The sequence below is a fragment of the Rhea americana genome, unplaced genomic scaffold, assembly GCF_003343005.1.
Source record: "Rhea americana isolate MKP2758 unplaced genomic scaffold, rheAme1 scaffold_359, whole genome shotgun sequence".
In the NCBI taxonomy this organism is placed as follows: domain Eukaryota; kingdom Metazoa; phylum Chordata; class Aves; order Rheiformes; family Rheidae; genus Rhea; species Rhea americana.
This window is the reverse complement of record NW_028186489.1, coordinates 236,125-252,806: the sequence shown is the minus strand read 5'-3', so window position 1 is coordinate 252,806 and position 16,682 is coordinate 236,125. Positions and strand designations below refer to the sequence as shown.

Below are 16,682 nucleotides of genomic sequence, written 5' to 3'. Positions count from 1 at the left end.
GAAGTGTCATAGGATCTTCTGGTTTGCAAATTCAGCTGGCTCACTAGGAAAAAAGAAAAATGAGAGTTTACCTAAACTGAATGCTCAAGGCAAAGATACACAGGAGCTTGAACAAAGAAATCGTTTCAGTTCATAAGCACACATTTTCCCAGTCACATTTTTGTTTGCACAAAATGACCTAACACGGTATCTGTAACTCTGAAATCTTTTCTAAAAATGTGACTTTGAATCATTAACTTGAAATTCAATATTAATTGCATACCAAAAAGTTTTAAAAAGAAGTGAATTTACCAGACTGTTCCTAAGAGTGGTTTGCTAATCATCAAGTTTTATAATTTTCCCAGAAGACCTGGTATTCTTCCTCACCTCTATTTGATACTGTAATAAGTTTTTTAATCATTAATACTTGATTCATTCAAAATTTTATGATCATAAATGAAGTCTTAAATATAGGAAGCAAGATAATAATATAAATRATGTGGTATATCTGCCAATCTGTCTCTTCTCAGAGGTGTACGCATTGACTGTCAGGCAATAAATCTTACACAGCCAGATACTGCTTGAAAACTCTCCTATATCAAGTGTACGAAATGAATGATACTCAAGTTGTACAATGAACATCTTTAAAATCAGTGTAATAAAGTAAAARGCTTCCTGACACTTTCTCCCTCACAATACCAAGTTATTTGGCTTTAACTTGGGGCCAAAATCTGCCTTCTTTTACAGTCTACATAAATTTACCGACTGAAACGACTCTCGTATTTTATTTGGTCAGAGAGGGATGCTAAGTATTTCTCCTCATTGTTAACATTTTATACCTCCCTCATGCCTGCTATGGGAAAACCTCCACACTGGTAGTCACTGATTCACAGGTTTATTTGAATTAAGGGTGGAAAGCAAATGTTAAAACATCCACGGTTTGATTTTGCTATTCTGTATAGCTACAAAAAAGGGCCCTGAGCTGGATCATACTCTAAAGGGCCATCCATTCCCTGAGACGTCCCTCCTAAGGCTCTGGATTTTAAAGTAATTCTCAGAAACTCACAMACACACACATACATATATAGTTATTTATGTTTATAGTATATTTTTATATATACATACACATATACATTTCCCTTCAAAATATGCTAACTTGTAAGTTTTAAAAATGACTTAAAATATTCAAAATGATGGAGGAAAGTACCAGCCTAAGTGGTTTTCAGGCTGTTCTTTAAAACCAAGACTGGGATTGTTTCTAAGCACGGCACTCTTGATGACTGTTTTCTGATCGGTTTCAGTGGACAAGAGGCCAAGACCAGCAATTTTCTTTTCATCAGTCCATTTCATATTTCAGCTTYGCTTTAATTCCCATGTGAAGTCACAGCTGTATTCACATGCTCTCCTGATGTCTGAAGTTTCATTTTTATAGACTTTATGGCCTTCAGATTAGAAAAAATTAAAATAAGTTTTCTGWGCATTTATATAAGAATAATGTCCTGAAACCCTTAGAATATTTAGCAAAATACTTTTCCAAATTGTTTAAGAATTTCAAAAAATACCATGTTTACAATACTTATTTTTGAAATTTTCTACTTTAAACCATTGGAAGACAATGTTTGTATACATTCAGTGGGCTGAATAAATGTGTAAGAAATGTGTGACATATTTTTCTGTGATATCCCATAAGTAATTTAGCACCAGAGATGTATAACCAAAATAAAAAAGAATAAAAAAGACAGTTTTACTCATGGTGCTAATACTAATGTAAATTGAAAGGAAACTGCTTGTCACTGAAAACTGAGAATGCAGTAGTGTCACTCAGAAATAGTTTGTTGTGGCAATGGCTATCTCATTTACAAGATTTTTTAACTTGACCTTCTGATTTTTCTGTAGTTTGAAACGTATCATTTGTGACACTGGCCAGTGAGAACAGATTATGGACACTACTGATACGGATCAGATAAGGATCTGGTCAGCTGGCAGGATATTCCCTGTCACATTACCTCCCTGTAACATTGTGGAGTGGGTCCTTCCGTGTGAAGAGGTGTCAGAACAGTAGTTGTTGTCAGCTGTGTAGTTTAATTTGCAATAATTTTAAAGTCCATTCTCCCTCCTCAAAAAAGGAAAAAAAGAGAAAAGGAAAAAAACATGTTTAAACCACTTTTTTTCTTAACTTTTGAAGTTTCACTTAAAATTAAAAAAAAAGTCAAATCAGTTTGTATTTCACTTCATAAACCTTGGCAATGTTCCTGTATTGCTGTCAGGAGCCTTGTCTTTTCATTAGGCTTCATTTCTGATTACAGATTATTCATTTATAGATGGGCAGCTGCAGAAACTTGCTTCTTGCATATGCAAATCAAACACGGTAATGTTTATCATAAGGAGATTTTGCGGCAGCTGAAAAGGGGTTGTGGCAACATGTTCTTGATTTCTATTTTATCTTCCACAAATGAAATGGAATTGGCTTGCACACTTCACCTTCGGAGAATTCTTTTTTTTTTTTTTTTTTTTTACCTTTTGGACTCGGCACGGCTCACTAAGCAAGCTGTTCAATTCACTTACAGATCATGATTTTGGAAGGAGCTGGCAGAATGAGTATCAATTCCAGCAGCAACCTACTCCATCAGCAGCCTTCCTGGACAGACGGCTATTCTACATGCAACGGTAGGAGGAACGCAGAGCTCCGAGTTGTGCTTTTCTTGGTGGGGGGAACACCACATCTTTAAATACGCACCAGTAGCACTTCTCAGTGATCCTTCTAGCCTAACYTACTGGAGTTTCGCTTTTGGTAGGAAAAATTCTCTTTGCTGTTTTATTTGTAAAAACTAACCCCTCAACAGTACGTTTCTGAGAAAGATCAGGCTATGCTTCATTKCATTATTTTCTCTTAAAGTGAATTTGGTAGCGACGACAGTGCCAGAACTTCCCTCTTYTCAGTCCAGAATTCTTTCTCTTACATTTACTCCTCATGCCCTCTCTGAATCAACACAGTATTTCAACGTTAATCACCCCTCCGGCTTTGCAGGGGAGTAGTCCTTTTGCTCCTTCGCTGTGTTTGCTTTTTCAGCTGAAATCACTAGATAGCTATGTAATTGTACTGGCATTAGGGCACTAAACAGCTTGTGATCCATGAATTTTTTTCTTATACGCAGAACTATCTCTTCAATACTATATATGCTGTCTAATGGCTTCCAGATAGTGATGACTTTTACGCCTAAAATAATTTACATGGTGTGACACAGTGTGAAATTTATATTACTATCTTCTGATTATTGATATATTGAAATATGTATCATAGTTGTGTGTTTACACACACATACATATATATACAATAATACACTTATAATATATATATTTTCTCTCCATATAAAACTATAGCTATAGATGTAAAGATACATATAGTTTTGGATATAATTTTGAATTYTTTTCATCACCCAAAACAATGCTTTTCAATGGGTAAATCTTAATATTCGAGCAGTAAAACACACACTGTAATTACCCTTTAATCCACATTATGCTGTAGCTAAACTTACTGAGAAAGTTTCCATTCTTTTTTATTTGTAATTTCTAAATACACAGCAATACATAAGTGTGCACCTAATAAATTTACTGTCTTGCCATTTATCAATTCATASGAAAAATGATGTCTGAATTTCAATTTACAAAGCATTTCACAAAGGGAAATTGGTGGAGTTTATTTGCAAGAATCCCAGTGTGAAATTCCTCAGGATTTACTTGCATTTTAGAGCCATAGGAAACTGAAAACTTGGGCGGCCTCTACTATTGTATTCACCTCTTTGCTTCATTTTATCTAGCTATTCTTTCCTCTCACTAAAGGCCCTTCATTTACATCAGAAGTCTTCCAATGGCCTCTGAAAATCTTCTGTCTTTCTAAAGCGAAGGGAATGCTTATCAGCCCCTTTCTCAGGGAATACTTCGCGGCTCCATCCTGCTTTTATTCTCCAGCATACTCTAACTATCTGCACTCATTCCCCAAATCYTTCAACAGCAGGGTGAGAAACAGCCATGCAAACTCTCCCTAAGCTACTGACACAGACCTTGGTGGTGGCCAGTGGTGACAGAGAAACCTAAGTAAATGTGGGGCTTTTTTGTGCTCACCTGTAAACTAGMAACATGTACAGTATCTCACCGGAGWCCTGAGGTCTAGCTGAGGGGAGGTAATTTCCTAAAATATGCTCACTCTGTTGCTCGTGGTCCTCTAGCAATACCCAGTGAGCTGAGTACCCAGCTGTGGAGGTGCTCCTTTTCTTGGGAGAGACTGTGAGGGAGTGGATCAATGCCATGGAGAGAAGACATATGTGCCATGGAGAGAAGACACATCCTGGGGCATGGCAACTGCAGAGCACAGCCATGGCAGCCTTCCCTCTTCCTGTAATTCCCCACCTACGCTGCTGTCTGCCGTCATTCCCTCATCCTGAAACCCTTCTGGCCCCTCGTGCCCTGCCGAGCACTGTCTGCCTGGCCCACTCCTCTGTCCTTCTTCTCAAGGGATGAACAACACTGGCCTTCTTTTGCAGGCCCTCCAGTGAGGCCAGACTAAGTCATCCTGCTGTTGCTGCTATGTCATATAGTTTTCCTATCCCCAGGTACACTTTCTTTCCGCGTATGCAGGTTCTTCCATTTGTACATGTAAATTAGTGTCATGCAATGACATACGACTGAGGGCTGTTTGGAAGATTGGCCAAGAAAAGATTCAGACCATTTGAGTAGAAAATTAGGCTATTTCTATAATTAAGAATGAATTTTACAACTRTATTCAGAAATCACCTTAACTGACTACAGAGATAATGTGCATTTGTTAGAACTCATGACACTGGGCACAATACTCACAGATTTTTACTTCACAGCAATATGAGAATGCTTTTGTTTTTACTATTCTTTGGCTCAATCCCATTGTTCACTGTCATTCTTTATTCAATACTTATTCAAACAAAATTTCTACTGTACATTATGAGGATTTTTCAAGATTTTTCCATCATTATCTGAAGCACTGAAACTCTTTTCCCACGCAAGGATCAGCATACCTTTGTGGCTATACTTCTGCATGGGGGCCTTGCAACTTCCAGCAAAGAATTTTAGTGTGTTTTGCCAACATTACTAAATTTGTTCCTACTCTTTCAACATACTGATAAGAAAGGGAYAATATAATAACTCACATTTTTCAATCTGAAAATTGAAAGGGGAAAAAATAAAAAATCTGTTCCAGCAGTAGCTAGCAAGCTAGCGTTAAGGACTGAGACAAGAATCTAGATCTATCGATGTCCAGGCTGTGCAATTTAACTATGCACCTTTCCTGTCCTCGGCCAAATCCCATGATGCTAACAGAACAGGTAAACACCCAACATTTTCTTTTCCAGTGTCCAGCAGTTTCTATGGAACGCAGTGGCATGAAATCCACCCACAGTACTGGACCAAATTTCAGGTCTGGGAGTGGCTGCAGCATCTCCTTGATACCAACCAGCTGGATGCCAACTGCATACCTTTCCAGGAGTTCGATATCAACGGGGAACACCTGTGCAGCATGAGTCTGCAGGAATTCACTCAGGCAGCGGGGACAGCAGGGCAACTGCTCTACAGCAACCTTCAGCATCTAAAATGGAACGGTAAGTAGACACCAGCCCATGCAGGGACAGAGGTGCACATACAGTAGTCTGAATTTTGCATTCTTCCGAAGTCACTTATGTTCTCCAGAAACCTACCTGGCAGATCTTATCCGCTATATTTGCTATATGGCACACACTTAATTAGCTATATTGCTATATTGCTTATATCAGATATAGGGCAGGAGTCTGAAGGGCCAGGGGAAAGGGTGTGTGCCRTCTTCCAGAACTAGCCCTCTGGCTCAACTGTAGCAGTCTCCGCTTGGAGTTAGTATCTTTGGTTTTTCAGTGTTCATTGATATACATTGTATTTGYCCTCTTGCAGGTCAGTGCGGAAGTGACATGTACCAATCTCATAATGTCACTGTGAAGACAGAACAAACAGGTAAATAATAGTTGGGTGACTTCTGACAGTGACCATTAGGGGAAATTACCCATTTCAAGAGAGAGGTCAAAGTAGCATTAGTTACAATGGAAAGCATATCGTAGAGAATAAAATAAATAACACAAATATCAGTGAACGTCTACTGAATTTTCGATTTCAGGTAGTACCACCATATTCTACTTTGCGCTTGATCATTTGAGCTAGGAGACCTCTGCAATACTACTGCAAGCATTTACCTTGAGAGTTAGTGTAGCTTGCAGCGGTCAGTGAGTACAGCTTTGTAGATGACTTCATTCTTTGCTTCATTCATCAGATTCCAACTCAAAACAATTCTCTTCACAATATGCTCTGCAAATAAAAAAAGAAAAAATATTTTGGTGCTCATGCTTTGAAATATGAGGAAATTTCCAAACAAAAACAATTTTGAATGGAAAAATCAAAATGTTACATTTCTTTATGTATTTCAAGTGAAACTGCAATTCAGCTAGTAATTTGGTTTGATGAAATCTGCATTTTTCCTGTGACAGTCATCTTCCCCTTGTGCTCTTAGTTAAATCCTCTTCCTCCCGGATTTTGGTTCACCGAGAAGAGAACTGAAGCTCAGTTCAATCCTCCTCTTTAAGCGTGACTATTTCCCAGGTCTGCTTCCCAAGCCCGTGCCCATGGCCTGACCACTCTCTGTGCTGGTAGTCCCAGCTCCTATGTGTGCGGCTGCGCTCGTGAGCCGCCTCTTAATGCCCCTCGGCCGAACCAACACGTACTCATAGCGTGCGACACTTGCGCTGCCGCGGAAAGAGGTGCCTCGGAGAAGGAGCCTCCCTCATCCTGGTAGGCTGCCGAGGTTGCTAAGACGTGGCTGAAAAAAGCTGAAAAAAGGCTGAAACGTAGAGACAGGCAGTCTCCCTCCTCGTGTTCCTGCTGGATAAGGCTTGTTTTCAGAGACAATATTTGGCAGATCAGGTGTCCAGACAAGCGGAGCGTGYGTGCTATTGTACGAGCACAAGCTCGGTGCCCAAACACACAGCTATTACTTAGCAGGCCTGCTAAACTCCTATGTCATAAGCAGTAACTCAGCCAAACATAATCATACCCGAGTGTTTTTGATTGTATTTATACAAAYGTGAGTATTTTTGGCAGCTTCTGATCAATGTACAGGTACAACGTTGTTCTGCTTTAATTGATCCATTTGACCAGAAGGTCTCTAAAAAGTGTTTCTCTTTAATCATAAAGATGGCCTATAGGTGAAGGATGAGGTCTTGACATGCCTGAAATAAAATGGCCCAGCATCTGGGGTTAGACTTTGATGTTTCTCATTGTGTGTTGACACACGAAGCCCTGTTTCAGAGGGGACTTTTGAGTCCTACCATTTCAGAAATAAATACTCACTATAAACCTTCCCCCTAGATATCTGAGAATACTTTCATTTCCATTGCCCCAAAGCACTGTCTTAATCACCAGGGACTGAGATTTCAGGACTGGATATCTTTTCTAAWTATCTAAAACATCTTTTTGATATTTTACTTTCAGATCCATCATTAATGGTGTCCTGGAAGGACGAGAATTATCTGTATGACAGTGGCTATGGTAGCACAGTAGGTAACTAACATCACAGTACTTCATGCATTTCTGAGCTGTTTCTATGCTGTTGTTGGAGGCTGTTATTTTACACGTCTTCTTTTTAATTCCCAGAGTTGTTGGAYAGCAAAACATTCTGTCGCGCTCAGATCTCCATGTCCACACCAAGTCACCAGCCTCCCGGTAAGGAATTGGGAATTATTTTGTTAATGGATTGTCGCTTGTCCCAGGGCTGCTGACGTGTCATCGTCCCCGTGGTCTTCTGTTGCAGGATTGAATCTGAGCCTCCGGGCCCTTTACACCAGGCAGGACTGACTCTGGCAGCTCTCTTAGCTATCCTTATTCCCGTAGCTTGCTTTAAAGACGTGCTTCTCCCAGAGAACTCTGTCAAGACACAGAAGATCAAACAGTCTGCATCCTCCACATGCCTTTTAAAGTGCCTGAGTCAAAGGGGAGGATATCAGTGTCAGAGACGAGATCTTCCAGCTCTGTCAGGAGCTGTTCCGTGGCGCAGCCGAACACGGGCGAGTGAGCGCCACGGCGCTCCCCCGACGGGGCCGCGTTTCCGCAGGAGCAAGCGCGCGGCCTGCTGCCCGTGGCCAGGCTCAGGGCCGCYCCGGCCGGGGCGGAGGGGCCGCGGGGCAGGCGGGGAGCCCCGGCACCCCTGCACCCCCGAACTCCTGCTGGAGCCTCTCTCTCCTGACGGCGGCTCCACGAGCGCCCCAGGGAGGCCACCGCCTGCCGTGCCACCTCTGCGGAGAGCTGTCCCGGGGACGCAGAGAGGGGTGGTCTGCCTGTCCGATGCAGGGCCAGGTGAAGGCGCAGCTAGGGCGCCGGGCGTCGGGGCGCTCTGCAGGCGAGGCCRTGGTGGCAGGGGCTGAGGACAGGGGCGAGAGCGAGCTGAGGAGAAAGGAAGGAAGCAGAGATCTGGGGGGAGAAGGGGCAGGACCCTCTCAGGAGGCTCTTAAGCAAACAAGAAGAGGGAGCAAACGGTGGGAGCTGCGGGAAGACAGGAAAGGGGAGCGGGCAGCCGTGACCACGGCCTCGCAGGCGTCATCTCCGCAACCCTCGGCCTGAGCCCCTCAGCCCCGTGGGGCTGCCCGGCGCTGGCGAGCATGCCGGCGGCAGGAGCAGCCTCTGCACCTGCGTTCGCCCTGCGTCCTGACCCCTGAGCACAGCCAGCCTTGCCAAGGTGACATATGGCTTCAACTAATGCACTCAGCCTTAAAAAAAAATAATAATAATAATAAAAAAAACTAACCAGAAAAAGAAAAAAAAAAGCCACCAAAACCTTAAAAAAAAGCACCTTGTTTGCTTTCTACGCTGCCTCCACCCACTCTCATAAAATGGCTGTGAGGATTTCGGAGCTCTCCGGCGGGCCCGGGGACCTGTCAAGCTCCTGCTCCSTGTGTTTACCCACTGGCTTGCTGAGCCTAGAGCGAGGGTGGCACGCCAAGGGCACAGCCTCCTGTAAAAACTRAATTTGTATATCCCGTAAAGAAATGGCTCATGCCTGAATCATATGCAAATACTCCGCAACCTTTTGTCACCAGTTTTGCAAGACAGCTTTGTTGAAACGGCATCGTAACTCTTTTCATCTGTCAGGCCCCGGCCGCCTAACGTTGCATGTTTGAAACCGGTCTCTAAGTAAGAGCGGAGGCAGAATGGGAGGCTATTTACACAGCTGAAATCAAGAATAAATCACTGGCTAGGTAGAAAGCAGCTGAATTTCCAAGAATAAATCTGCAATTAGACGGAGCATAGCAAACATTTGCAAGCAGATTGTGGGGTTTTAAAATGAGGGAGATTTCAGTAAGAGGGCAAATGAAGGGCCTGGTCCTGCCATCCCCGCTAGGTGAAGTTCCCAGGRACTTTTAATAGCATCAGGGGAATCATAATCTGAGGAAAGGCAATGAAATAAGCCCCATTTTACTCCTCCTCCCTGTCCCCCCCCAAGCTGAGTGAGGTTCAGACTGGTTCCTGCTCTTTGAGAGTGAGGAGGCGAAATGACTCAGGGCACGTTTGCAGCTTGGGAGTCAAGGACAGTAACTGTCAGGCTCAGAACAGTGGGGTTAGACCTATCATCTCTGACCTGTTCAGTTTATATATCCAGTTAGGTATGAATAAAACAAGTGTGTGAATGGCTTTGCATCTACCTTTTCACATGCAGTCATTGCAGTTGCTTGTGCAAATCTGACAAGTTTTTAYGCAAATGAACATTTCCTGTGAGTCATTTGCACATGCAAATGCCCGGCTTCCATAAAAAAGGATGATAATTGTGCATTCATAGAAGCTGGGAAAACGTGCGTGGGACCTACCTTAAGCTTTGCTTTGTGGAATTCAGGCACTAAACACRTAGAAAAGCAAACACAGGAGGGGTTACTTCTCAGAACTAGCCCATTAGACTGATGGAGTGAAAGCTATTAATTAATGGCAATARCAGAGCCAGACTGYGGTTGTTTTAGGATGAGAACACGAAACGTGCAGACTGCAAACTAGGTGACAGGGACGAACAGACGGAACTTTTCTTTTTCTTGTTGTCTGAAGGAGCACTCGTGCCAGCAATCCGATTCCTCTGGAGGCTGGCTGCAGGTGAAAAGGCTCCATTGATGAGAAATGGCATGTTTCTGTGGCTCGGAGCCATACAACAAGATCTGCACATCCCGCTGCCAAACAACTCCTGCTAGTGCAGTCCTATTCCCGCACCCTCCCCCCCCCAAAAAAACAACAGTGCTTTGCCAGATCATTATGTTTTAGTCAGGTAGGTGTTCTGTGCATCGTATCAGCACATACATTTCACATTAGATCATCTCTGCAGAAACAAATAAGCCCCCAAAGATACATGCTTCTGCAAAGACTAAGACATAATGGGACAGTTCAGGATTCCTTTTATAGACGTGATCCTCTTATTTTTCTCTCTCACACACATAGCATGGGGTGCGGTATTTGTTAATCTAATTTAGTTTTCAAAAGCCAAATGTTTATATCTGCGTTCATTCTTTATTCATCAATGGTCTCTTTGTGAAGTGCGCTGATTAACATATAGCACAGAAAACAAAACTCTCCCCCTTCCTCCTCACTTAGATTACCTTCTGAAAAATGATTATCTTTAAAAGAGATATTCATTCTTTTTTGTGGTTTTATTTCTTTCAACCTGCTAGTCAATGGAAAACCTTTAATCAAATTTACAAATAGATTTCATTTTCCTTCTCTGCAGATTTTTTGGAAGTGAAAAAAACACAAGAGCATACCCCAAAGTCCCACACCAAGAAGCACAGTAAGTCTACATCTATGATTTTAATAGTTATTTGGTTRAAGGAAAAGAAACATATTAAGTGTAAATCCCCTTTAGGAGGGAAAAGGAGGCATTCTGAGCTCATTTTGAAAACAAGACTGTTAGATGAAGTTACTGTGATTAAATCCTCCAAGGACCTGATTGTTTCTGGCACTATTACTTACACAATTTTTGTCTCAGCGCAATCGTATATGTTTTTGTCATGGAGAAGTTGCAGGAAAAGAGAACCAGAAGTGAGTTGTTGCTGCCCGGTGGTGGGATAGGCCGGTGACCTGGAGTTCAGGGATGACAAAGGAGCCCTCAGGTCTAAACCTGGAAGGTCCAGGAGTGCCACCGCGAAGTGCAGGGCGCACTGCTCCTGCCACACCTCCCCAAGCACAGCACCACCCGTCCACTGGCATCGCCACCTTCCTCTCTGCTTCCACTCTTTCTCTGCTGTTCCCCTCATCATCCTTTTCTGTTGCCTCTTCTGGTTCTCATCCCGCCTAAACCTGACAAAAGGCTACTAGAATTGTGATTTCTAAGTGCATTTGCATTAATGTACTTCACTGTGACTTTTATACTGAAAATGTCTTGCGTATGTCTTTTACAACCTGCATCATTCCCGATTTAAAATAGAAATCTTTTATTTTCGTCCTTTGCTATACTTTGTAGTATTCAATTTCATCCTGCTTCAGTAGGTCCTTAAGATTGCCTGTTTGTTCCTGACTTCTCTTCCTATCATCCCTCACATTGCCAGTGCTCTCTGACTTTGCTTGTTCAGAATTGGCTATCTGCACTCAACTTACATTTTTTTCCCTCCTCCCTCCCTTCCTTCCTCTCTCTCTCCCTCCCTTCTCTTTCTTTCTCTCTTCCTTCCTCTCCTCCTCTTCCTCTCTCTCCCCTCATTTCTCCCTCTCCCTGCTTCCTTCCCTCTCTCCCTTCCTTCTTCATCCTCTCTTCCTCCCTTCCCTCCTCTCTTCCTCTCTCTCTCTCCCACACTCCCTTCTTCTCTCCCTTTCTTTCTCCCTTTCTCCCTTTATTTCTTTTGTACTACAAGATTGCTAATGTAAGGATTAGCTAGGACTGGACGAAAGACCTGAGAAAAATTCCATTGCAGACTTGGCATATAGAAAAGGTCACCTTTCAGTGCTTTGCTAATCCCATATATTTCCAATGTCATCAGGACTGCTCTGTATGGTGATCTATCAAGTATTTTACCAATGTCCAGATAGCATATTTTCTTTTAGTTCTAGAAAATAATTATTATATCAGAGAAAAATATGGATCAGTTGACTACAATCTGCCTTAACTAAATCCGTGTAGCATTGTAGACCAGTTTCTGTTTACCTTCATATCTTCGCCTACTTTGTTTCCTTCAAAATTTATTCTAAACCCTTGTGTGCTGTGAAATCAGACCAAAGGACTTCTGTTTTACTGGTCYACTTTGTCACTGTGCTTATTATTCTTCATTCATAAACTACGACCTCTCAGTAGATTTATTTCACCTTATTCTCTTGAACCTGGGCATTCTGATGCTCTCTCTGCAGTAACTGTGGAATGGAGTTGTACTTAAATTGATGGCCTGCATGTTGAACTTTGAGATCTGTTTATGCCTTTTTATATTCATTTCTATTCCCATACAGTAATTTTCACTGATGAACCTGCTTTTGCTATCTAGAGCTTTATACATACGAAAAATTAAGACCGTTGTCTTCAGTATGTTTCATATCAAAAACAGAGGCAAATTATTCATTTTGATATTTGACCATATCTGGGTTATCTTAATCTCTATCGCAGTCTTCAGCATACTGCCTTCATATTTTCCCTGCTTTCCTTCCATTTTTATGGCTGATTTTGTTTTTTGTTGTTTGCTTTTAATTTTTTTTTCAAAGCGTAACACATTTGACTTCTGTTGATTCTCACATTATCCTTTTATTTCAAGTTCTCACAGACTTACACAAAAATATCACTCCTTTATTGCTATGTCTCAGGTTTTTTTTGATTTCCATTAACTCATTGCACACTTCTTTTGGAATTAGTTTTGGAATTAGTCTCAGTCAATCTTTTTTTCATATCCTTTCCTAATATGAATGTGACTACCCAGCTTTGCCACTGTCCTTCTATCTGCTTTACTCCTTCTTACTTCTTCAAGTCTGTCCAATAGACTGAAGACAAAATACTCACTAACGTGGAACATCGTTTCACCTCATTTGCCTTTTGTCAATCTGTCCTTAAATACATACAGCTTCAGTTCCTGCTTCACAGCTGTCCTGGATGTTTCATGATACCTCAGTTACCTCCATAATACCAGGTTACATGCCATGCTGTTAAAGAATGTCAGAAAAAATGGAGAAGTAAGTTGAGGTGAAGTCTTAAACATTGTATTTGGGGTACAAATAATGCCAAGTGCAGTATGAAGCAGTGGCTGGTTTGGCCACGGCTTCCCCTCGTTGCTGATGTACCTACCTGCACTCTCACCAAGGGACTCAGATCGCCACAGGCTGGCCCTGAGCTCAGGTTTCATTGTAAGGGCGGTCAGTGTCATCTCCAAAGGCCTGAATATCTCCAAAGCCTGGGTCCTRCGGTGCAGGAGTGGTGAGCCATCCATATGGAACAGTCATTTTCTGTGGATGACCCACAGTAACAAAATGGCACAACAAAGTCAAGCTCCTCCAGAAAACTCCTTAAACTCTTTCCTCCTGCCCCTCTCCTCTTTCAGACCCTCGAGGAACTCATCTCTGGGAATTTATTCGAGATATTCTTCTCAATCCTGAGAAAAATCCAGGATTAATCAAGTGGGAAGACCGGTCAGAAGGTGTCTTCAGGTTTTTAAAATCTGAGGCTGTGGCTCAGCTCTGGGGAAAGAAGAAAAACAATAGCAGCATGACCTATGAGAAACTCAGCCGGGCTATGAGGTGAGCTGAGAAGATGCCATAGAAACCTGGGGCGGATAAAGAGTCACTGCCTGAACTGAGAACCTCGTTAATTTTTCAAAATGAATTATGAGCAGCTCCACTTGCTTTATTTGACAATCAAGTCTTTCACACTGATTTTGACTGTTACATTACATTTTTGTTTGTCTTTTCTTTTTCCTCCTCCATTTCTGTGCAGTAGGTCCCCCAAAACCACCAGTGGAGCTGCTTGACTGTAGGAGGGAAAAATGGGCAAGTGGGCTGAGRTGAAGTTCACAATGTATTTTTAAATGGAAACTGAGGTTCTTACCTGGTCTGATTTCAGATACTGGCTTACCTAGAAAAAAATCATGAAATTTTGCAAGTGTCTGATAGATATGGAAACACTCTGTGACTTGAAAAGGGGTGAATTTCAAATTCAGAAGATAAATAATGTGAAGTAAAAAGAAGACAATGATTTTTTCTTGACTCTCAGAATAATCTTAGGTATTACTTATACCAATAGAAAATAAAGACTTTTAAAATGGCTAGGGGATTCCCTAGTTGGTGCAGCCCTTTTAGGACTCTACAGGAATTTAATCATAAATCTCTTTCTATATGCTTCTTCTAACAGATATTATTATAAAAGAGAAATCCTGGAGCGTGTGGATGGTCGGAGATTAGTATATAAATTTGGAAAGAATGCCCGTGGCTGGAGAGAAAATGAGAATTAAATATGTCAAGAAACAACTTTTAAAACAGCTGGATGTAAATATTCAAAGACTATTTTCTTATATTTATGTACCAAACTGGGGTGAAAAAACAATTCTACTTCTGTGGGGAAGAAGGAACATTATCTTTATTGGTGTTAAAATTATTTTATTTGAAGTATGTCCTGTATGGGGAAAAAATGTACACAGTTTTCTGTGATATATGATAACATTATAGAATTATGATTATTTTTCCCTTCTTGTGAAGTTTTTCTCTCTTTTTTTTWAAATCATACAGGCATAATGTGATTTATGACAATGCTGTGAGTCATGCAAAGAAAAGGAAGGAGGGAAATACTAGGGCATTTAGTGAGTATGATAATCCACTTCAGGAGGCAACTATAAGTGGAGGAAAGAGTAAGCATCTCTGAGCCAAGTAGTCTTGTTCCATAATCATCTGGTTTATAGCTTTCACTGGCYAATATCACTTGTTCCTTCCCTCCTCCAATTTCTGAATGTTTAAACACTTGCTGGCTTCCAGTTGCTTGTGTTAAGTTGGACAGTGGGTTCAGCTTCAATTAGCTCGTCCAAGGCACAAGAAGCAGTGGCTCTACAAGGTGGCTGGAGAACTCATACTACCTCCGCCGCTGGAACTGTCTTTTGTAGGCAGAAGTTCAGGACCTGACCTTGCCTGGTACTGAGTATCCTCCATAATCTCCACAGGGCATTCAGCTCATCCCAGGGAAAGGGCTATTCAATTTTAACTAACACCTTTGAGGTGAACTATGGGAAGAGAGTCAGTCTCAGGGACCAAAAGCTACTGAAAGGAGATAATTGTTTTCTGACTGAGAAAACTTACTAAAATGCAACAGTTTTCCAGTAGTAATAATTAAAAACCCTCTTGTATTCCTAATTAGAACATTCAACCTCATGCACATAAATTGATGAGGCAGTAAGCAAGCAAAACAGATATACTAATCCCGTTGCCTGTGGGAGAAGTTTCCCCTGTTCCTTCAAGCCATATGGTCCTCCTGGCTGGTTTTAAATCTCACTTGGACAGATATTTTCAAAATATCTGAAAATATTGTAGATTTAGATCTGAGTTCAATTTGCTCAGATCTAAATCTACATTCATTGTATTTGTCAGCTTTGCTTGAGATTCTTAGTAGGGAAAAATCCTGCCAACATAAACACACTCAGACTTTGGGGACATTTAGATCTGGGTCAGTATTTTAGGCTCATCTCTATCAGCACTCTGCAGAGTCTGAACATTCTTTGGCAGCTTTTTCTTTCTTCAAGTCACAAATGCTTCTTCCTGGGATCAAGCACATACAGAACATGGGGAAATAAAAAAATAGAGGAGGTGGCACTTCACCAGGTCACCGAGTACATGACTGTAGGAGTTGAGAAACAGGATTTTCTTGGGGATGTTAACAGAGGTGAAACAAAGATCAATTCCAATTTTCTTTTTTTAGGGATGGGGAATTTGGAAAACAATATCAGTAATGAGGGCTGAGAAGTCCAGGACAAAAATTAGTAAATAAATAAATAAATAAAAGACATTAAAGCATATTAAATCCATACTGACAATATCCATTTCCTTAGGCAGTGCCTGGATTTGATTCCAGATTTGCTTGAAGTGCAGCAGGGTGCAGCTGGAGGTTGTAGGCTATTTCATTTTTTATTTGTGTTAAAAGGAAACAGAGATGAAACCAAGAGACAACAGAATTACCAATATAAAGGGTATCCAATGTGCTTAGCAACAATTTGTAGGCAAACATGAGAGCCTAACTCGTTATCTACACATGTAGGGCACATCAAATAACAACGCTACCTCCTACACCGTGTATGCCAGAGTTGTCACCATCAATTATCCATACATGACAATTTTTACTTTTCATAACCTGGGTGGAGAGTGGTTCGTCTTATTTACAAATCAAGTAATAAGCCTCTTTCTACTTCAAAGTATTTTTTTTCCCTCTCAATGTATCTCTCCTTCTATTTTTTTCTTTTTTCTTTCTTTTTTTTCTTTTTTTTTTTTTTTTTTTTTTTTTTTTTTTTTTTTTTTTTTTTTTTTTTTTTTTTGGACTGACTGAGCTAGCATTGCTTGCTTTTGCACAACTCACTAATTTCTACATTCTACTCCCTTTGCCATCATTTGTAGTTCATATAACAAGAGTTAGGCCAGCAGATCAGGACAGCACCTTCACTTTGCACTGAAGACCATTTCTCCACCCCCTG

At 41.3% G+C, this 16,682-nt stretch overlaps 1 protein-coding gene across 2 annotated transcripts; it reads left to right on the top strand.

Moving 5' to 3' along the window:
- The first annotated feature begins 2,549 nt into the window (after positions 1–2,549).
- EHF (ETS homologous factor) lies at positions 2,550–14,465 on the top strand. 2 transcript variants are annotated; one of them, XM_085312141.1, is made up of 8 exons: positions 2,550–2,646; positions 5,361–5,606; positions 5,929–5,988; positions 7,516–7,584; positions 7,678–7,746; positions 10,781–10,840; positions 13,560–13,755; positions 14,366–14,465. In XM_085312141.1, the coding sequence occupies exons 1-8, from the start codon at positions 2,550–2,552 to the stop codon at positions 14,463–14,465; spliced, it is 897 nt and encodes a 298-aa protein (XP_085168267.1). The 2 variants fall into 2 exon arrangements, with proteins under 2 accessions (XP_085168267.1, XP_085168266.1); XM_085312140.1 differs by having other exon boundaries at positions 7,678–7,779; positions 10,793–10,840.
- Positions 14,466–16,682: the final 2,217 nt, after the last annotated feature.